General features: G+C 46.0%; 1 protein-coding gene across 2 annotated transcripts in view; it reads left to right on the top strand.

Annotated features, from left to right (window-relative positions):
- The window catches only part of LOC141111141 (indolethylamine N-methyltransferase-like), an 85,575-nt gene that overhangs the window by 40,098 nt on the left and 21,966 nt on the right, over nt 1–23,511 (top strand). For both annotated transcript variants that reach the window (XM_073603182.1, XM_073603181.1), the window contains exons 2-3: nt 11,659–11,872; nt 19,827–20,034. In XM_073603182.1, coding sequence (XP_073459283.1) covers nt 11,725–11,872; nt 19,827–20,034 — 356 coding nt within the window. In that variant the 5' untranslated portion in view covers nt 11,659–11,724. The remainder of the gene's footprint in view (nt 1–11,658; nt 11,873–19,826; nt 20,035–23,511) is intronic.

Raw genomic sequence — 23,511 nt, 5'->3', positions numbered from 1 at the left:
TCATTGATGGCCCTCTGCTGCATGTGCAACCGCTGCAGCATGGCCAACTTTGAGTTCCACCTGGTGGGCATGTCACAGATTAGGCGGTTCTTGGGCAGCTTAAATTCCTTTTGGAGGTCAGCCAGCCGAGCACTGGCATTATATGACTGGTGGAAATGCACACAGACTTTCCTGGCCTGCCTGCACCACCAAGTTAAGGACGTGAGCCAAACAGGGCACATGAGTCAGTTGTCCCTGTCAGAGGGCAGAGAGAGGAGGTTGGTGCCATTGTTGCAAACCACCATTCCTGGCTTAAGCTGACGTGGCGTCAACCACCTCTGAGCCTGCAGAGCTGACAGAATCTCTGCCCCCGTATGGCTCCTGTCCCCCAAGCACACCAGCTCAAGCACCGCATGGCATCTTTTTGCCTGCGTGCTTGCATAGCCCCTTGAACAGAGCACCGCTGGTTCTGAGGACAAATCAGCACAGGAAGAGGCCATGGAGGAAGAAGAAGAGGAGGGGGTGGAGGAGAGAGGTGTGGCAGAATCACCACTAGTAGAATTTTGGAGGCGTGGTGGTGGACCAACCTCCAACACTACTGCACCCTGTCCTGCATCCTTCCCAGCTGCCAGCAGAGTCACCCAGTGCGCGGTGAAAGATAGGTAATGTCCCTGTCCATGCCTGCAGGACCATGAGTCAATGGTAATATGCACCTTACTGCTGACCGCCCTGTCCAGCAAGGCATAGACATTGCCTTCCACATACCGGTATAGAGCTGGAATCGCCTTCCGTGAAAAAAAGTGGCGTTTGGGAACCTGCCACTGAGGTACCGCACATTCCACAAACTCACAGAAGGGGGCAGAGTCTACCAACTGAAAAGGCAGCAGTTGAATTGCTAGCAATTTAGTCAAGCTAGCATTCAACTGCTGGGCATGTGGATGGCTGAGAGCGAACTTCTTTTGCCGGTGGAGCAACTGGGGTAGGGAAATCTGCCTGCTAGAATCAGACGTTGGTGTACTGATAGCAGATTGCCCGCAAGTACTTGGCAGTGGCACACCTAATTCTACACATTCATTCCTCTCAGTGCAGGTTTCTGAGAGGACTGAAGGTATAGTGGGGTTGGAGATCCCAGCTGATGAGGAGGATCAAGGAGAGGTCCGCCTTGTTCTTTGGTGTGGGTCTTTTAGGTAGTGTTGCCAACGGGTTGCATGGGAGCTCGACATATGTCTGATTAAGCATGTGGTGCCCAAGCGCTTGCTGTCTAGTCCACGCTTGATACGCTTCAGACATATGTTGCAAATAGCAGCGATGCAATCTGCTGCACATGTCTCAAAAAAGACGTGTGCAGCAGATTGGTCCCACACCAAAGAACTTTTGGAATAACGCGTGGAGTTACCAGCGCCCTGCACTTGCGGAGCTCTGCGGTGTGATGCAGTTGGTTGGCTGCCCTTAAGCTGGCCCCTGGAGGGCATCCTGCCTAGTTGGAGATGTGCCTCCTCCTCCTCCGCCTCCTCCTCCTCTCTCCAATCAGGTACCCACGTAGAGTCAGTGAGTTCATCATCCCCTCCCTCCTCGTCACTGGAGCAAACCTGGTAGTATGCTGCAGCTGGGGGAACATGACTGCCAGTTTGTTGTCCTTCTTGGGCAACCCCTCTCTCTGAGCTCACGTTACTGCCTTCCCTAAGCTGGGTACCATCATTGGAGCCTTCAAAACGCTGCGCCTCCTCCTGCAGCATGTACTCGACACTGTGGTCGAATAGTTCGGTGGACTCCCCTGGTGAGGCTAGGGAAGGAGTAACCAATGATGACCTCGAGTCCAAGGAATAGGCCGCTTTGGCACCTGCATTGGAAGCCAAGGTAGCCTGGGTGACAGAGGATGAGGAGGATGAGGACGGCTTGGTCATCCACTCTACCAACTCTTTGGCATGTTGTGGCTCAACATGGCCAGCTGCCGAGAAAAAAGACAAGTGTGCCCCATGGCCACGTGCTGATAGAGGATGCACCGTGTCCACGACCAGCACTGTTGCCTCTAGACACAGAGCCTGCTTGCCCTCTTATATTGGCCTGTGACTGTCTGCCTCTCCTTGTTGGCCTTCCAGACATATTGTCTTTGATGTATTGGAATAGGTACACAAGGAATGACCTGCAGTGAGATGTAGCTGCACAAAGCTGGGATGTATATATACTGATTATACTGCAGCTAGCTGAATCGCCTGCCTGCCTGTAGTATTATTAGGAAAAAATCAACAGGAATTGTCGGCAGTAGGGATGAGCCGAACACCCCCCTGTTCGGTTCGCACCAGAACTTGCGAACAGGCAAAAAATTTCTTCGAACACGCGAACACCGTTAAAGTCTATGGGACACGAACATGATTAATCAAAAGTGCTAATTTTAAAGGCTTATATGCAAGTTATTGTCATAAAAAGTGTTTGGGGACCTGGGTCCTGCCCCAGGGGACATGCATCAATGCAAAAAAAAAGTTTTAAAAACGGCCATTTTTTTGGGAGCAGTGATTTTAATAATGCTTAAAGTGAAACAATAAAAGTGTAATATTCCTTTAAATTTCGTACCTGGGGGGTGTCTATAGTATGCCCGTAGAGGGGCGCATGTTTCCCAGTCTGACAGCAAAATGACATCAAAGGAAAAAAAGTCATTTAAAACTACTCGCGGCTATTAATGAATTGCTGGTCTGACAATACACATAAAAGTTCATGGATAAAAAACGGCATGGGAATTACCCACAGGGGAACCCCGAACCAGAATTTAAAAAAAAAAATGACGTGGGGGTCCCCCTAAATTCCATACCAGGCCCTTCAAGTCTGGTATGGATATTAAGGGGAACCCCGGCTAAAATAAAAAAAATGGCGTGGGGTCCCCCTAAAAATCCATACCAGACCCTTATCTGAGCACGCAACCTGGCAGGCCGCAGGAAAAGAGGGGGGGACGAGAGAGCGCCCCCCCTCCTGAACCGTACCAGGCCACATGCCCTCAACATTGGGAGGGTGCCCCCCAAAACACGTAACAGGTGACCCCGCCCCCCTCTGAAGTCACGGGGAATGCCACAGGGAAGTCCCGTCAAGTCCCCGTGCCTCAGAGGGGGGCGGGGTTACCGGGTGCCCCCCGTCATTTAAGAACCATCAGAAGAGGAGAAGCGTCACACAGCGGGAGCCTCCCACCATGCCATCATAGATGCGGAGCGGCCCGAGGAGAAGAAGGGAAGAAGACGCCGCAGAGGAAGATGCTGGACAAGAACACCAGAGGAAGAACCAGAAGAAGATGGAGGAAGAAACCGAAGGAAGATAGAAGATAGAAGAAAGAAGAAAGAAGCATTTAAATAAAGGAATTGTCAAAAACTGTCTCTTGTCATTTTTAAAATTTTTGACAGTTTTTTTGTGAAATGGTAGGGGTACTTTTGTACCCCCTTACCATTTCACACAGGGGGGAAGGCCGGGATCTGGTGGTCCCCTTGTTAAAGGGGGCTTCCAGATTCCGATAAGCCCCCCGCCCGCAGACCCCCACAACCACTGGGCAAGGGTTGTGGGCATGGGGACAAGGTGTTTTGGGGGCTACCCCAAAGCACCCTCCCAATATTGAGGGCATGTGGCCTGGTACGGTTCAGGAGGGGGGCTCTCTCGTCCCCCCCTCTTTTCCTGCGGCCTGCCAGGTTGCGTGCTCGGATAAGGGTCTGGTATGAATTTTTTGGGGGGACCCCACGCCATTTTTTTTTTATTTTGGCGCGGGGTTCCCCTTAAAATCCATACCAGACCTGTAGGGTCTGGTATAGATTTCGAGGGGGACCCCACGCCATTTTTTTTTTACATTTTTGGCGGGGTTCCCCTTAATATCCATACCAGACCTGAAGGGCCTGGTATGGAATTTAGGGGGACCCTGACGTCATTTTTTTTTTAAATTTTGGTTCGGGGTTCCCCTGTGGGGAATTCCCATGCCGTTTTTATCAATGAATTTTTATGTGTATTGTCGGACTGGCAATTCATTAATAGCCGCGAGTAGTTTTAAATGACTTTTTTTCCTAAACACGGGAAACATGCGCCCCATTACAGGCATACTATAGACAACCCCCAGGTATGAAATTTAAAGGAATATTACACTTTTATTGTTTCACTTTAAGCATTATTAAAATCACTGCTCCCGAAAAAACTGCAGTTTTTAAAACTTTTTTTTGCATTGATCCATGTCCCCTGGGGCAGGACCCAGGTCCCCAAACACTTTTTATGACAATACCATGCATATAAGCCTTTAAAATTAGCACTTTTGATTTCTCCCATAGACTTTTAAAGGGTGTTCCGGGGCTTTCGAATTTGCCGTGTACACCCCAAATTGTTCGCTTTTCAGCGAACTGGCAAACAGCCGATGTTCGAGTCGAACATGAGTTTGACTCGAACCCGAAGCTCATCCCTAGTCAGCAGTGAGCTTTAGCTGCACATTGTGCCCAGTATACAGTACACTAATATACTGCAGCCAGCTGCTTGCCTGTGGTGTTATTAGGAAGAGAACACCAGCAATTGTCTGCAGTTAGCTTTAGTTGCACACTGTGCACAGGATACAGTACACTGACTGAAAATACTGCAGCTGCCTGCCTGTAGTATTATTAGGAAGAGAACACCAGCAATTGTCTGCAGTTAGCTTTAGTTGCACACTGTGCACAGGATACACTACACTGACTGAAAATACTGCAGCTGCCTGCCTGTGGCATTATTAGGAAGAGAACACCAGCAATTGTCTGCAGTTAGCTTTAGTTGCACACTGTGCACAGGATACAGTACACTGACTGAAAATACTGCAGCTGCCTGCCTGTAGTATTATTAGGAAGAGAACACCAACAATTGTCTGCAGTTAGCTTTAGTTGCACACTGTGCACAGGATACAGTACACTGACTGTAAATACTGCAGCTGCCTGCCTGAGGTATTATTAGGAAGAGAACACCAGCAATTGTCTGCAGTTAGCTTTAGTTGCACACTGTGCACAGGATACACTACACTGACTGAAAATACTGCAGCTGCCTGCCTGTGGTATTATTAGGAAGAGAACACCAGCAATTGTCTGCAGTTAGCTTTAGTTGCACACTGTGCACAGGATACAGTACACTGACTGAAAATACTGCAGCTGCCTGCCTGTAGTATTATTAGGAAGAGAACACCAACAATTGTCTGCAGTTAGCTTTAGTTGCACACTGTGCACAGGATACAGTACACTGACTGTAAATACTGCAGCTGCCTGCCTGTGGTATTATTAGGAAGAGAACACCAGCAATTGTCTGCAGTTAGCTTTAGTTGCACACTGTGCACAGGATACAGTACACTGACTGAAAATACTGCAACTGTCTGCCTGTGGTTTTATTAGGAAGAGAACACAAGCGATTGTCTGCAGTTAGCTTTAGTTGCACACTGTGCACAGGATACAGTACACTGACTGAAAGTACTGCAGCTGCCTGCCTGTGGTATTATTAGGAAGAGAACACCAGCAATTGTCTGCAGTTAGCTTTAGTTGCACACTGTGCACAGGATACAGTACACTGACTGAAAATACTGCAGCTGCCTGCCTGAGGTATTATTAGGAAGAGAACACCAGCAATTGTCTGCAGTTAGCTTTAGTTGCACACTGTGCACAGGATACAGTACATTGACTGAAAATACTGCAGCTGCCTGCCTGAGGTATTATTTGGAAGAGAACGCCAGCAATTGTCTGCAGTTAGCTTTAGTTGCACACTGTGCACAGGATACAGTACACTGACTGAAAATAGCTTTAGTTGCACACTGCACAGGATACAGTACACTGACTGAAAATACTGCAGCTGCCTGCCTGTGGTATTATTAGGAAGAGAACACCAGCAATTGTCTGCAGTTAGCTTTAGTTGCACACTGTGCACAGGATACAGTACACTGACTGAAAATACTGCAGCTACCTGCCTGTGGTATTATCAAGAAGAGAACACCAGCAGTTGTCTGCAGTTAGCTTTAGTTGCACACTGTGCACAGGATACAGTACACTGACTGTAAATACTGCAGCTGCCTGCCTGAGGTATTATTAGGAAGAGAACACCAGCAATTGTCTGCAGTTAGCTTTAGTTGCACACTGTGCACAGGATACAGTACACTGACTGAAAATACTGCAGCTGCCTGCCTGTGGTTTTATTAGGAAGAGAACACAAGCAATTGTCTGCAGTTATCTTTAGTTGGTTGCACACTGTGCACAGGATGACTGAAAGTACTGCAGCTGCCTGCCTGTGGTATTATTAGGAAGAGAACACCAGCAATTGTCTGCAGTTAGCTTTAGTTGCACACTGTGCACAGGATACAGTACACTGACTGAAAATACTGCAGCTGCCTGCCTGAGGTATTATTAGGAAGAGAACACCAGCAATTGTCTGCAGTTAGCTTTAGTTGCACACTGTGCACAGGATACAGTACATTGACTGAAAATACTGCAGCTGCCTCCCTGAGGTATTATTAGGAAGAGAACACCAGCAATTGTCTGCAGTTAGATTTAGTTGCACACTGTGCACAGGATACAGTACATTGACTGAAAATACTGCAGCTGCCTGCCTGAGGTATTATTTGGAAGAGAACACCAGCAATTGTCTGCAGTTAGCTTTAGTTGCACACTGTGCACAGGATACAGTACACTGACTGAAAATAGCTTTAGTTGCACACTGTGCACAGGATACAGTACACTGACTGAAAGTACTGCAGCTGCCTGCCTGTGGTATTATTAGGAAGAGAACACCAGCAATTGTCTGCAGTTAGCTTTAGTTGCACACTGTGCACAGGATACAGTACACTGACTGAAAATAGCTTTAGTTGCACACTGCACAGGATACAGTACACTGACTGAAAATACTGCAGCTGCCTGTCTGTGGTATTATTAGGAAGAGAACACCAGCAATTGTCTGCAGTTAGCTTTAGTTGCACACTGTGCACAGGATACAGTACACTGACTGAAAATACTGCAGCTGCCTGCCTGTGGTTTTATTAGGAAGAGAACACAAGCAATTGTCTGCAGTTAGCTTTAGTTGGTTGCACACTGTGCACAGGATGACTGAAAGTACTGCAGCTGCCTGCCTGTGGTATTATTAGGAAGAGAACACCAGCAATTGTCTGCAGTTAGCTTTAGTTGCACACTGTGCACAGGATACAGTACACTGACTGAAAATACTGCAGCTGCCTGCCTGAGGTATTATTAGGAAGAGAACACCAGCAATTGTCTGCAGTTAGCTTTAGTTGCACACTGTGCACAGGATACAGTACATTGACTGAAAATACTGCAGCTGCCTCCCTGAGGTATTATTAGGAAGAGAACACCAGCAATTGTCTGCAGTTAGATTTAGTTGCACACTGTGCACAGGATACAGTACACTGACTGAAAATACTGCAGCTGCCTGCCTGAGGTATTATTTGGAAGAGAACACCAGCAATTGTCTGCAGTTAGCTTTAGTTGCACACTGTGCACAGGATACAGTACACTGACTGAAAATAGCTTTAGTTGCACACTGCACAGGATACAGTACACTGACTGAAAATACTGCAGCTGCCTACCTGTGGTATTATTAGGAAGAGGACACCAGCAATTGTCTGCAGTTAGCTTTAGTTGCACACTGTGCACAGGATACAGTACACTGACTGAAAATAGCTTTAGTTGCACACTGTGCACAGGATACAGTACACTGACTGAAAGTACTGCAGCTGCCTGCCTGTGGTATTATTAGGAAGAGAACACCAGCAATTGTCTGCAGTTAGCTTTAGTTGCACACTGTGCACAGGATACAGTACACTGACTGAAAATACTGCAGCTGCCTGCCTGAGGTATTATTAGGAAGAGAACACCAGCAATTGTCTGCAGTTAGCTTTAGTTGCACACTGTGCACAGGATACAGTACATTGACTGAAAATACTGCAGCTGCCTCCCTGAGGTATTATTAGGAAGAGAACACCAGCAATTGTCTGCAGTTAGATTTAGTTGCACACTGTGCACAGGATACAGTACACTGACTGAAAATACTGCAGCTGCCTGCCTGAGGTATTATTTGGAAGAGAACACCAGCAATTGTCTGCAGTTAGATTTAGTTGCACACTGTGCACAGGATACAGTACATTGACTGAAAATACTGCAGCTGCCTGCCTGAGGTATTATTTGGAAGAGAACACCAGCAATTGTCTGCAGTTAGCTTTAGTTGCACACTGTGCACAGGATACAGTACACTGACTGAAAATAGCTTTAGTTGCACACTGTGCACAGGATACAGTACACTGACTGAAAGTACTGCAGCTGCCTGCCTGTGGTATTATTAGGAAGAGAACACCAGCAATTGTCTGCAGTTAGCTTTAGTTGCACACTGTGCACAGGATACAGTACACTGACTGAAAATAGCTTTAGTTGCACACTGCACAGGATACAGTACACTGACTGAAAATACTGCAGCTGCCTGCCTGTGGTATTATTAGGAAGAGAACACCAGCAATTGTCTGCAGTTAGCTTTAGTTGCACACTGTGCACAGGATACAGTACACTGACTGAAAATACTGCAGCTGCCTGCCTGTGGTTTTATTAGGAAGAGAACACAAGCAATTGTCTGCAGTTAGCTTTAGTTGGTTGCACACTGTGCACAGGATGACTGAAAGTACTGCAGCTGCCTGCCTGTGGTATTATTAGGAAGAGAACACCAGCAATTGTCTGCAGTTAGCTTTAGTTGCACACTGTGCACAGGATACAGTACACTGACTGAAAATACTGCAGCTGCCTGCCTGAGGTATTATTAGGAAGAGAACACCAGCAATTGTCTGCAGTTAGCTTTAGTTGCACACTGTGCACAGGATACAGTACACTGACTGAAAATACTGCAGCTGCCTGCCTGAGGTATTATTAGGAAGAGAACACCAGCAATTGTCTGCAGTTAGATTTAGTTGCACACTGTGCACAGGATACAGTACACTGACTGAAAATACTGCAGCTGCCTGCCTGTGGTATTATTAGGAAGAGAACACCAGCAATTGTCTGCAGTTAGCTTTAGTTGCACACTGTGCACAGGATACAGTACACTGACTGAAAATAGCTTTAGTTGCACACTGCACAGGATACAGTACACTGACTGAAAATACTGCAGCTGCCTGCCTGTGGTATTATTAGGAAGAGAACACCAGCAATTGTCTGCAGTTAGCTTTAGTTGCACACTGTGCACAGGATACAGTACACTGACTGAAAATACTGCAGCTGCCTGCCTGTGGTTTTATTAGGAAGAGAACACAAGCAATTGTCTGCAGTTAGCTTTAGTTGGTTGCACACTGTGCACAGGATGACTGAAAGTACTGCAGCTGCCTGCCTGTGGTATTATTAGGAAGAGAACACCAGCAATTGTCTGCAGTTAGCTTTAGTTGCACACTGTGCACAGGATACAGTACACTGACTGAAAATACTGCAGCTGCCTGCCTGAGGTATTATTAGGAAGAGAACACCAGCAATTGTCTGCAGTTAGATTTAGTTGCACACTGTGCACAGGATACAGTACACTGACTGAAAATACTGCAGCTGCCTGCCTGAGGTATTATTTGGAAGAGAACACCAGCAATTGTCTGCAGTTAGCTTTAGTTGCACACTGTGCACAGGATACAGTACACTGACTGAAAATAGCTTTAGTTGCACACTGCACAGGATACAGTACACTGACTGAAAATACTGCAGCTGCCTGCCTGTGGTATTATTAGGAAGAGAACACCAGCAATTGTCTGCAGTTAGCTTTAGTTGCACACTGTGCACAGGATACAGTACACTGACTGAAAATAGCTTTAGTTGCACACTGTGCACAGGATACAGTACACTGACTGAAAGTACTGCAGCTGCCTGCCTGTGGTATTATTAGGAAGAGAACACCAGCAATTGTCTGCAGTTAGCTTTAGTTGCACACTGTGCACAGGATACAGTACACTGACTGAAAATACTGCAGCTGCCTGCCTGAGGTATTATTAGGAAGAGAACACCAGCAATTGTCTGCAGTTAGCTTTAGTTGCACACTGTGCACAGGATACAGTACATTGACTGAAAATACTGCAGCTGCCTCCCTGAGGTATTATTAGGAAGAGAACACCAGCAATTGTCTGCAGTTAGATTTAGTTGCACACTGTGCACAGGATACAGTACACTGACTGAAAATACTGCTGCTGCCTGCCTGAGGTATTATTTGGAAGAGAACACCAGCAATTGTCTGCAGTTAGCTTTAGTTGCACACTGTGCACAGGATACAGTACACTGACTGAAAATAGCTTTAGTTGCACACTGCACAGGATACAGTACACTGACTGAAAATACTGCAGCTGCCTGCCTGTGGTATTATTAGGAAGAGAACACCAGCAATTGTCTGCAGTTAGCTTTAGTTGCACACTGTGCACAGGATACAGTACACTGACTGAAAATACTGCAGCTACCTGCCTGTGGTATTATCAAGAAGAGAACACCAGCAGTTGTCTGCAGTTAGCTTTAGTTGCACACTGTGCACAGGATACACTACACTGACTGAAAATACTGCAGCTACCTGCCTGTAAGTATATTAGGAAGAGAATAACAGGAACGGATCTAGCTAAACTGAATACAGTGTGTATATATATATATATATATATATATATATATATATACACAACACCTTGGATGCATATATATACTAAATACACTGACTGCAGCTAACTGACTCGCCTGCCTGCTCTAATCTAACTCAAATAAAATGACACTGTCTCTCACTCTATCTTTCAGCATGCTGGAACACACTATACAAGGCCAACTTCCAGGCGGCCTTATATAGTGTGGGGCGTGTACTAAATCCCCTGAGGCATAATTGGCCAAAGCCACCCTGCCTTTGGCCAATTATGGCTCTTCGTTCTTACCGCGCTGTGATTGGCCAAAGCATGCGGGTCATAGTGCATGCTTGGCCAATCATCAGCCAGCAATGCACTGCATTGCCGCAGTGAATTATGGGCCATGACGCGCCACTCGAATTTAGCACGAACGGTCCATAATGTTCGTAATTTGACGAACGGTCGAACAGCCGATGTTCGAGTTGAACTTACGTTCGACTCGACCTTGAAGCTCATCCCTACTGGTGAGTTTAAACACCTTGGGGGTGTGTTGAGCACATGCTGGAAGAAAGAATTTTAGTGAAAGTTGCACTCATCAATTATCAGCTTTAAACTCCACCTGTGTAGAGACTGTTTTTACTCAGGATTATCCACATATCCACCTGTTGTAACCATTTTTGCGTATTTGGTAGTTACCATATACTATCCAGTCAGTTTGTTCATTAACTGATGGGAGCGCCACTTTGATGTTTATTTGCTACTGTCTAACAGTTTCGGATTTTTCATCTATTGTTTATATGTATTTGTTGTAAGTGGCTGCTGATTGAGGGATATTTCATCTAGTTTTTATCTACATTATTACCTGTGCTGAAGTCATCTGCTACTCCATAGCGCTGAGATAGGAAGAGTGGGGTAGGGCGAGGTTTTTCTTCCTCTTTTTAACATATGTTGAAGGTGCAAAATTTTTTACAGGGTGCTAAATATCTCAAGGCTGGTCCTGTTCCTCTTGATGTTTTTATTTGTCTCAGCTGTCAAATACCACAATATTGACAAAAGAAGTGTGATGGTTGTGATTGAACTGAAACCTTTATATTCCATAGATATATAAAGGGTGACGATCATTTGAAGGAGTAGGACACCTACCCAGCGAAGATTCAGTGTAGAAAATGTCGGAGACCATTTACAAGCATTATCACGATGATGATTTTGATGCCAAGGAGTTAGTTAATACTCATTTTTCCCATGGGAAGATCAGTACAATCGAAGAAAGCATGGGCTTTCCTACAAGGATCATCCATGAGATGGCTTCCACAGGTAATGTAATGATCATCCATGAGATGGCTTCCACAGGTAATGTAATGATCAGCCATGAGATGGCTTCCACAGGTAATGTAATGATCCTCCATGAGATGGCTTCCACAGGTAATGTAATGATCCTCCATGAGATGGCTTCCACAGGTAATGTAATGTATAGACTACCAATGCATAAAAGCTCAGCTAAGGAAGCACAGTGGCCAAATGGTCAGCACTGAGGGTTCCCAACCATCCACATTTTCATAGAAAGCCTGTAAAAATAGCTGTGAATTGGTAAAAATGATAGGAAAAAACGAGATCTTTTAAACACCTTTTTGTTATTTCTTTATGTTGACTGAGGCCTGGACTGACCATAAGGCAGACAGGGCATTTGCCCAGTGCGCCGGGGGCCTCATGTCCTAACAGCCCACCAGCCTTGTCTCCTCCCACATTCTCTGCCTCGCTCCTCCAGCTGTTACTCCCGGCCACACAGAGCGCTGGATCCAGGCTCTCCCTGGCTGGATGCTGAGGCAGAGAACAGGAGGGGCTCTGTGTGTAGACACTGTACTGCCATATCCCACCAAGTGTGGTGCCTGTTGCACTGAGCAGTGGGGCTCTCTCCCTCCTCCGTGTGCTGTCCGGCCAGCTCCTGTCCCGCGGGAGGCAGAAGATGCACTCCATGGCCAAAGGTATGGGGGTGCTGAAGGCCCCCCTATATTTCAGTTGTGGCCCCCTACATGGACATTGTGGCTGCTGAGCTTTTACCCAATCCCTGCACTCGATGCGGGGAAAGGAGAAGTGTCAGCAGCAGAGAGGAGACAGCCGGGAGGAGGTGCGGGCTCTCTGTGCTCCCCCCCATCCTGTCAGTGGAGCGCTCCTCCATACAGCGTTCTTTGAATGGTACACAGCTTAATAACTCCCCCCTTTTGCACCTCCTCACTACTCCTATAATCCTCTAAGATTATAAGTGGGGGCTTGTGGAAGAGGGTGATGGGGGGCTGTTTATGTTGGAAAGGCTAATGTAGGGGGAGGGAGGGGAATTTGTGGTAGAAGAAGTAATGGGGGGGGGGATTTTGTGCTAGAAGGAGGAATGGATGGGGGGGATTTGTGCTAGAAGGAGGAATGGGGGGGGGGGTTGTGCTAGAAGGAGGAATGAAGGGGAGATTTGTGCTAGAAGGAGAATTGGAGGGGGGATTTGTGCTAGAAGGAGGAATGGAGGGGGGATTTGTGCTGGAAGGAGGAATGGAGGGGGGATTTTTGCTGGAAGAAGGAATGGATGGGGAGATTTGTGCTAGAAGGAGGAATGGAGGGGGGATTTGTGCTAGAAGGAGGAATGGATGGGGAGATTTGTGCTAGACAGCCGGGAAGAGGTTGCAGGCTCTCTGTGCTCCCTCCCATCCTGTCAGTGGAGCGCTCCTCCATACAGCAGAAGGATCGTTCTTAGTTTGAACGGTACACGGCTTAATAACCCCCCAGAAAGAAGGGGGCTTGTAGAAGAGGGTGATGGGGGGCTGTTTATGCTGGAAAGGGTAATGGGGGGGAAGGAGGGGAATTTGTAATAGGAATGGGGGGGGGGATTTGTGCTAGTAGGAGGAATGGGGGGGATTCCGTGAATATCCCGTCACCAACCACCCCACCAACACCCGAAATGTGGATCAACCTAAGGAAAATAAAATTGCATGAATCAGTGATAGAGTAGTCCCTCGGTGTCCTGGTGGATCATCCACATAGTAAGTGCTCTTTACTGTAAAGGCTCGAAAAATATTCTTTCACATGAGCTGATTCTTATCATTAAACTGATTTAAAAAAGACCTGGGTGTGCTTCTAAACATACCAAATTTTCTAATGTTTGTAAGATACAATACTGTAACATGTTTCTTTATGAGGGCTTTTTCACCTTTCTCTGTATTAACTGCATATGCTAGTACACAATCACTGCAGCAAACTAATTGGCTACTTTTGCTGTTTCTCCCTCTTGTAGTCTGATCCCTGCTAGATGGACTGCAAGAGGCTTGATACCGAGTTAAATTACGTATTTACAAGGCTTGCATTATATAAACACATTTAATGGTGTATATATATATATATATATAGATATATATATATAGATATAGATATATATATATATATATATATATATCTATATCTATATATATATATATATATATCTATATCTATATCTATATAGATATATATCTATATCTATATAGATATAGATATATATCTATATAGATATATATATGTAGGAAGGCCAGTATGGTGGCCTGAATTTATGGGAGGAGCCCGGGGGGTATTTAAGCAGCCCGCTCACCTGTGGTGCTTGTCGGTTTCCTGTGCGCGATATACGTCACTAGGCCGACTATTCGATATATCAGCGTCCGCAAGTTCTTGCCTCGCAAGTTCCCGTATTCGATATTCCGTACTCAAAACTTTCGAAGTCCGCGTTTTTCGTTCGTAGTTTGTACCACGCGTCTGGCTTGGCTGTCGCAGGTAAGGTCCCGTCGGACTTTTCGTTTTCATATCATGTCACTAAACCGTGATTTCAAATTTTCGTTTCACTCGCATTTCACAAACTGCAATGTATATCGCTCATACTTTCGATATGTTACCATTTCGACAGCACCGCGACGCAGACGTCGCTTCATTTCTAGCATGTCGGTATTTAAAAAAAAATAAAAAATAAAATAAAATAAATAAATATGCGTCGGTAGACAGCCATAGCGAGTCGCAATTTGCAATTTATCGGATCAAGTCAGTTCGATACCAATCATTTCTCATTTCTGAAACATTTCTAAACTCATTTCTGACATTTCAAATCATTTCAAACATTTCTCATTTCAGTCACCTACCGCGCTCCGATTCGAATCCAGTCGCACCAAAAGATGCACCGATTCGTTCCGGTGTGCCCCAGTTATTACGGCCTCATTTCTATACATGCTCCAGAGTTACGTTATTATCAGTCATTCGTACCTCTGTCATGGTTATCATTTCATTTCCACGTATCACGTTCCGACATGAATTCAGTCGCATGGAAATGCACCGATTCGTCTCGGCGTGCCCCAGGATTGGCCTCATTTCTATACATGCTCCAGAGTTACGTTATTATCAGTCATTCGTACCTCTGTCATGGTTATCATTTCATTTCCACGTATCACGTTCCGACATGAATGCAGTCGCATGGAAGTGCACCGGTTCGTCTCGGCGTGCCCCAGGATTGGCCTCATTTCTATGCATGCTCCAGAGTTACGTTATTATCAGTCATTCGTACCTCTGTCATGGTTATCATTTCATTTCCACGTATCACGTTCCGACATGAATGCAGTCGCATGGAAATGCATCGATTCGTCTCGGCGTGCCCCAGGATTGGCCACATTTCGGTACATGCTCCGGAGTCCGATTCGTAGTCAGTCGCTACAACAGCACGACCGATTCGAGCCTCCGTCATGGCAAACGATATGTTACACCGCACTTACCGCGCTCCGCTTCGAATCCAGTTGCATCTTCCATGCATCGATTCGTTACGGCGTGCCCCAGGGCTCGGCCTCATTTCTGAAACATGCTCCAGAGTCCGGATCATAGCTAGTCGCAGATATCGGGCGACTGATCCGTATCTCTGTCATGCAATTACTACCATTTCACTCCCACAACGCATCACCGTTTCGAAACCAGTCGCATCTGAGATGCACCGAGTCGTCACGGAATGCCTCGCTTGTTTCGACCGTATCCATACCTATACCAGAGCTCGGTTAGTTGCCAGTCGCAGAACACAGCACAACCAATTCGAGCCTCGGTCAAGGTAATCATTTCTCTCATTCATTTCATACTGCGCTCCGATTCGAATCCAGATGCATCAAACAGGCACCGATTCGTCCCGGTGTGCACCAATGTTTTCAGTTGCCTCATTTCAGTACATGCTCCAGAGCCCGGTTCATGGTCGAATCAGTCACGACACGACCAGGCCGGACCTCTGTCAGGGAGTTCACTCATTTCATAATCAAGGCAAACATTTCGAATCATTTCATTGTCACAAAGATTGCAAACACCATACAAACGGCCCCAGCCAACACCTGCATCAGAACTTGGTTAGCTATCAGTTGCGGCATAAACAATTCGTGCCTTTGCCAGGACAAACATTTCACGGTTACATACCACACTCCAATTCAAATCCAGTCGCATCCGTGATGCACCAACTTATTCCGGCATGCACCAGCGTTTCTTTGCCTCATTTCAGTATATGCTCCAGAGTCCAGGCCGCAGTCAGTCGCAGCTGCGGCACAACCGATTCGTGCCTCTGTCATGGCGAAACGTTTCTCATTTCATTTCACTCTAAGGCAAACATTTCATTTATTTCGCTGTCGCATGCCGCGCCCCGATTCAAATTCAGGGCATCTGTCAGACATCCATTCATCCTGGCAAGCCCCAGTTGGTGCAGCCTCATTTGCGCAGTCATGGCACACCGATTCGTGCCTTTGTCATGGCACAAACAGTTCACTCATTTATTTAATGCCATGCACCTGTCGCTTAAACATGTTACAATTACCTTTCAAACCAGGTAGTCAAACACTCCACCGGTTCTCATCTGTCATTTCCTCTAGGTCAGTCAAAAAAAAAAAAGGGGGGGCCACACCCCGTCTTCCTTCGAAGCTCAGTCATGGTCCTGATTTCATTCGTTGGAACCTTCGCCTCGCGACTATACCCCCTCATAGTCACTGCACATCCAAGTATAACCTCTTGCAATCATCACAAATACGCATCCAAACACAACTTCTTGCATTTCATTGCAAGCACACATCGAAACATAACTTCTTGCAATTGCAAGCACACATCCCATCATGACTTCTTGCAATCGTTGCAAGTACGCATCCAAACAGAACGTCTTGCAATCGTTGCAAGCACACATCCAAGCACAATTTCTTGCAATCATTTCAAACACGCATCCAATCACAAAACTTCTTGCAAACGTTGCAGGCATGCATTCAAGCATAACTTCTTGCAATCGTCGCAAGTACGCATCCAATTACAACTTCTCGCAGCCATTGCAAGCACACATCCAAGCTTAACGCTTGCAGTCTTGCAAGCACATGCAGCAATACGAACTTTTCACAGTCACTACAAACACATCTCCACCGACAGGAACTCCCTTGCAATCGTTGCAAGCACACATTCAAGCACAAATCTTACAATCATTACAAGACACGCATATTAGCATAACTTCTTGCAATCATTGCAAGCACGCATCCAGTCACAACTTCTCGCAAATGTTGCAGGGACACACCCAAGCATAACTTCTTGCAATCATGGCAAGCACGCATCCAAACACAACTTTATAATTGTTGCAAACACGCATCCAAGTATAACTCCTTGCAGCCCGTGCAAGCACATGCAGTAATACGGACTTCATGCAGTCACGGCAAACACATCTCCATTGACACAAACTCCCTGGCAATTGTTGCAAACACGTATTAAGCACAACTCTTGCAATCATTGCAGGGTTCGCATCTTAGCATGACTTCTTGCAGTTAGTACACATTTCCAGTGGCACACAATCAGTCACACATCAATCTTCAGTGGCACTTAATCGGCCACTTGTCTCCAGTGGCATTTCATACGAGCCATTCATCAATTTCTGTATCACATCTCGCTTAGGTCAGTTGAGTTCAGGTTCCACCCCGCACCAGGTATCGTATTGCCACACACAGCTGGCTCCTCATAACATCATCAGGCTATACCTAGCCTACATCCAGCATTTCTTGCCCTCACAGGACAGCAGAGAGTCATCCGTGTCTACAGCTCATACAGTAGAATCCTTTCTATGTGGCGTCCAGAAGCATCAGACCACAGCTAACGGCAAACGTTGCCCATCACAACTGCCATCTTCAGGGACATGTCAAAACCTCAGACATTCCCCAGTCTAGACAAGCAGCCATCTACCTGGCCCTCTGTGGTTTCTACGGCCTAACAATTCACTTTTACTGGCACAGGCAGCCAGGTACTACGTAGACACAACTTGACTCGCTGGTAATACCATTATGTCCTTCAGCTTGTAGTCTCTAAAAACTCAATAAACCGGAACCGAGGTCTACAATAACCTCCTCCGCATTAACGAACACCACGCAGGCCAGCCTCCCCCTTGACAAACTGACCCGTATTAGGTTAGTTCCCCAAGACTTCACCCATACACGGGTGTGTACTAACAAGCAGCTGCAGTCTTTCCTAAGAATGCGGACCTATCAATGTCGGAAGGTCCCGTACTACGTGGGTCGGTGTATCAATGGTTATACCTTAAACTCTAGGGTCTTATCACCTACGTCGCTCTTATCACCCCAGGTAGCGACAGATGCCACAGCCACCACAGGCATCGCGGCAATTTTTGGCCATCATAGGTTCACAAGTACATGGCCCCCAGAGACACTCCTAAACCCCGGGTTTACCCGGACTTTCTCCCTCTTCAAGTTACACCCAGTCATGGCAACCGCTTAACTCTAGGGTCTTATCTGGACAGGACAGGTCGTGGCTTGCCACCGACATCCGGTCCGAGGCGAGCCTCTTAATGAAGCCAGGTCCGCATCGCTCTGTTATGTCCTTCTTGCGCAGGCTGGTGTAATTAGCCTGGCAACACCAGTTTAATGTCCACTGCACGTTCGTTCCAGGCTGCCATCTTCTGGGACATGTCTACTATATTAACCAGTTCACTGTTGGGCCTTCTCCCCAGTTTGGTCATACAAGCAGCCATTTACTCGGCCTACCACGGGTTCTGGCGGCCCAGCGAGTTCACCCGCAGCAATCCTGCAGGCCAAGTTCTGTGTAGTTGGCTCGCTGCCAAAACCATTTCATCCTCCACCCTGCAGTGTCCAAAACCCAGCAATCAAGCTCCAGGATAGTCATCTATCTCCATAAAGTAAACAACGTCCGGTGGCCAGTAACCATACTCGCCCGCCTACTGTCACTCCTACCGGAACACTCAACCTCTAGTCCCCTATTACCTTTCCGGGCAACCCTCGAGTGCCTGCCAGTTCATCAAACACCTGGGGGTTCTTCTACACTGCCTACACCTCGACCCCAGTCAGCACTCCAGTCACTCTTTAGTATTGGGGCAGCCATGGCAGCATTTCGGCATGGGTCCCAGACCACGTCATCAAGAGACTCAGCAGGTGAAACTCTGCCTACCTCGCCTGTACGTCCCCACTCCTTAGGTGGAAACGGCACAAGCATTCACCAAACTTGCTCAAATAAATAAAGCCAAAACTAATAAAACCACACCCCTACCTGAATGTTTTTGCCCCCTTATTCTGGCATACCGACCAGCAGACCAAGGCACACTTTCAGGTCCATTTCATATGGTAAGTCCACACTTCCAGGTCTATTTTCGATGGTAAGTTTTATGTTAACTACAAATGTTATCTATGTCCATATCGGACATAGGGCTCCACCCATAAGTAGGAAGGCCAGTATGGTGGCCTGAATTTATGGGAGGAGCCCGGGGGGGTATTTAAGCAGCCCGCTCACCTGTGGTGCTTGTCGGTTTCCTGTGCGCGATACCCACCCTCCCATCCCCATTTCAAGGCATTCATTTCATTCATTCATTTCATTCATTTCTCTCTACAGAATAATCATTTCTTTAACTAGGGTATGCCCCCTTATTCTGGCATACCGACCAGCAGACCAAGGCACACTTTCAGGTCCATTTCATATGGTAAGTCCACACTTCCAGGTCTATTTTCGATGGTAAGTTTTATGTTAACTACAAATGTTATCTATGTCCATATCGGACATAGGGCTCCACCCATAAATATATATATATATATATATATATATATATATACATGCTGTTGTTGTTTTCCCCACGGACAGCTGAAAGTAATATGTTAAATTATATATAAATAAATACAGATCTGCATTCATTTGTGTTTTTATTAAATCTGCCTAGAGTTCAGCTGTAAAAGGATTGTGGTTTTATTGATGTTTTTCCCCACAGGGCAGCTGAAAGGAGACAAGGTACTTGATAACAGTGCGGGGTCCATAATCTACCAACTCTTTTCAGTCAGCAATATTTTCAAAGAGATCTATGTTGTACAGATGAATGATTCCAGCTTCAAACACTTCAAGCAATGGCTGGACAATGACATCAAAGCCACTGATTGGACACATTCTGCCAAACGAGTCTGCCATCTTGAGGGTAACAGGTATGCTTTACATTAGGGGAACATCAGAGAAGAATATGATTTGGTCACCAAGGCCCACCATTTAATTGGGAAGAGCTGTATATTTTTTCCATACACTAATCCCTTTTAGGTGTGTTGGATGGCTGCCTTCCCTGACAAGCCTTGTGGTTCCATCTGCCAGCCCCTACATAACTACTGTGTGTTGTACCTTTAACTAGGATGCAGCTACCTCCAAGGCGTGACTGCTTTCAAAAGATTCATTGCAGTTTTAGGTTCTTGTACTGTGTTAGCCAGCAATAAGTTTGAATGCAAACCTTTATATTTTTAGGTCATTGCACAAATCGCAAAAAAAAAAAAAAAAAAAAAAAAAAAATGGAGGTGGGTTATCCTTTTTTGTGCAGAGCTCAGCTTACATTTTCAGTTTTTTTTTTCTTGCCTAAACAGATTGATGTCCCCCTCACCCAAAGCTTGACGTCATCAGGAGGCTGCTTGTCTTTTAAAGGTCCTACCAGCTGGCCTCCTGATGATACTACATTGAGCAAGTACAGTGTGTTCAACATAGCCCCAAAGTGTCCTGGCATACATATGACATGGGCATCATCAGGAGGCCAACTGCTAGGACCATTAAGAGACAAGCAACCTCCTGATGATGTCACAAGGATGATGACAAAAAATGACCCGGAGTGTGGCAGGTTTCAGCAGATGACCACATGACAGCACTGGATTTGCTGGGCTGGTGACTAGGCTATTATACATCAACCCAACAGACCAGGTAAGAAGGGATTAAGAACAAAACAACCCACATGAGTGAAGTTCCTCATTAAAAAGGCAAGCTTTTGGGATCTCTTAGGTCCCTTTATCAATCATTTTACAATGCACAGGATCCGATTAACCTACCAGCATGTCTTTAGCGTGTGGGAGGAAACCGGAGTATCCAGAGGAAACTCATGCAGGCACAGGGAGAACATGCAAACTCCAGGCAGATGGTGTAATGGTTGTTACCCTTTTTGCTGCTAGGTTAAAGTGCTAACCACTACACCACTGTACTGTATATACACTATATTGCCAAAAGTATTGGAACACCTGCCTTTACACACACACACATGAATTTCATGTCATCCCAGTCTTAGTGTCAGGTCACCTTGAGGCTAGGTGACAGATGAACTCTGTAGGAGTCGGAAGTGCATCGCTAAGGTAGTGGACCCTAGGACTGACTGCTGCAGATTGAACCCTGGAAGGTTCAGGAAGCAGGCCTACAGGATAACTAACATGGATCCCAGTGGGAGCTAGAGCATAGATTCCCCAGGGCGCAGAGTCTAAGAGCCAGCGGGTGTTCACCAGAGCCTCTAGTGGTGAGGATGGACTGCGCTGCAGTCTGGCTCCAGGTCGCGCCCCCCAGGGTCTCACAGCTCACGCTCACCGTAGACTACAGGAGAAGAGGAAGGTTGGAACAACAGGGAAGTAAGGGGTAAGCCAAAGGTCAGGGCGACTAGCAGACAAGGATAAACATAACACGCCAAAGGTCAGGGTAACAAGCAGACAGGGAGAGTCAAGAACAGGCCAAAGTCGGTAACAGGAATCAGACGTAGGAAACACAGCAAGTACACATGGAGGCTAACACACAATGGTTGATCAGCCCTGCTGGCTTGCAGTGCACAGGTTAATATAGGGTTCCCTGATAGGGCCTGGGGTGGGGCCATGCTTAGAGGAGAGGTTATAAAACCAGTCAGGTGAGAGGCAGCTGGTCTTTAGAGATGAACACATGGAGACAGGTAAGATGACAGAGAAAACTCTATTGCATAACCATGACACTTAGTCCGTAGGGTTCAATATTGAGTTGGCCACCCTTTGCAGCTATAACAGCTTCAACTCTTATGGGAAGGCTGTCCACAAGGTTTAGAAGTGTGTCTATGGAGATGTTTGACCATTCTTCCAGAAGTTCATTTCTGAGGTCAGGCTCTGATGTTGGATGAGAAGGCCTGGCTTACAGTTTAAACTCTAATTCTTACCAAAGGTGTTCTATCGAGTTGAGGTCAGGACTCTGCAAGTGTTTTGCTTGCGTCTATCTAGCAAGGTTACTCTGTGGTATAAGCAAGGAAGCTGAGACCTCTGCAGTGTGTAAATGTGTTTTTACTATACAAAATGCTGTACATACAAAACTATTACAAAATACAAGACTGACAGATATCTATAGCAAGATGCCTAGCAAATAAGCAGAAACTATGGTCTATACACAGTAAAAGTATGCTTAAAAGTTACTTAACTTCGGTTACTGTGTGTTCATGATCTCCTTTGCTTATGGAGATCAGACACCTTCTTCTTGGCTGGAACAGGTTCGAGTGTCCTTGGTTCCAATGCATGATGAGTGGCTTTTGGTGTTAATCCATGTTGAGTGGTTTCAGCTTATGCCTGGCAACCTTTATATAGCTCAGGTTGTTTTCCATAACAACCGACTACAAGTCATACTTTCAGTTTGAGAGACCCTCTCTTACCTGTTTAATGTAGCTATAGAGACAATAGCCTGTTCAAACTGTTAATTGAATACAATGATATCTACATTCCCATTGTATCCAACAGCATTTGTTTGAGAAGTTCTGTGTCTGTAAAAAGAGAATGCTATGAGTCTGAAAAATCATATCATATTTAACGCAACACAGCAGGTCAGTCAAGTTTCTCCACCCTAAACTCACTCATCCATGTCTTTATGGACCTTGCTTTGTGCACTGGTCCTAATCATTTGGTGGAGGGGGGGATTATGGTGTGGGGTTGTTTTTCAGGGGTTGGGCTTGGCCCCTTAGTTCCAGTGAAGGGAAATCTTAAGGTGTCACCAGTGCACAAAGCAAGGTCCATAAAGACATTGATGAGTAAGTTTGGGGTGGAGGAACCTTTACTGGCCTGCACAAAGTCCTGACCTCACCCTGATAGAACACCTTTCAGATAAATTAGAGCGGAGACGAGAGCCAGTCCTTCTTGTCCACATCAGGGCCTGACCTCACAAATGCGCTTCTGGAAGAATGGTCAAATATTCCCGTAGACACACTCCTAAACCTTGCGGACAGCCTTCCCAGAAACGTTGAAGCTGTTATAGCTGCAAAAGGTGGGCCAACGCAATGTTGAACCCTACGGACTAAGACTGGGATGCCATTAACCACTTCAGCCCTGGAAGGATTTACCCCCTTCCTGACCAGAGCAATTTTTACAATTTGGCACTGCGTCGCTTTAACTGCTAATTGCGCGGTCCTGCAATGCTGTACCCAAACGAAATTTGCGTCCTTTTCATCCCACAAATAGAGCTTTCTTTTGATGGTATTTGATCACCTCTGCGGTTTTTATTTTTTGCGCTATAAACTTTTTGTTATAAAAAAAATCCAATAAACTCAATTTTAGTCATACATTTAGGCCAAAATGTATTCGGCCACATGTCCTTGGTAAAAAAAATGTCAATATGCGTATATTTATTGGTTTGCGCAAAAGTTATAGCGTCTACAAACTAGGGTA

This window comes from Aquarana catesbeiana, linkage group LG10 (genome assembly GCF_042186555.1).
Source record: "Aquarana catesbeiana isolate 2022-GZ linkage group LG10, ASM4218655v1, whole genome shotgun sequence".
In the NCBI taxonomy this organism is placed as follows: domain Eukaryota; kingdom Metazoa; phylum Chordata; class Amphibia; order Anura; family Ranidae; genus Aquarana; species Aquarana catesbeiana.
The sequence above is the reverse complement of the archived record's forward strand: the minus strand, read 5'-3'. Positions and strand labels throughout refer to the sequence as shown.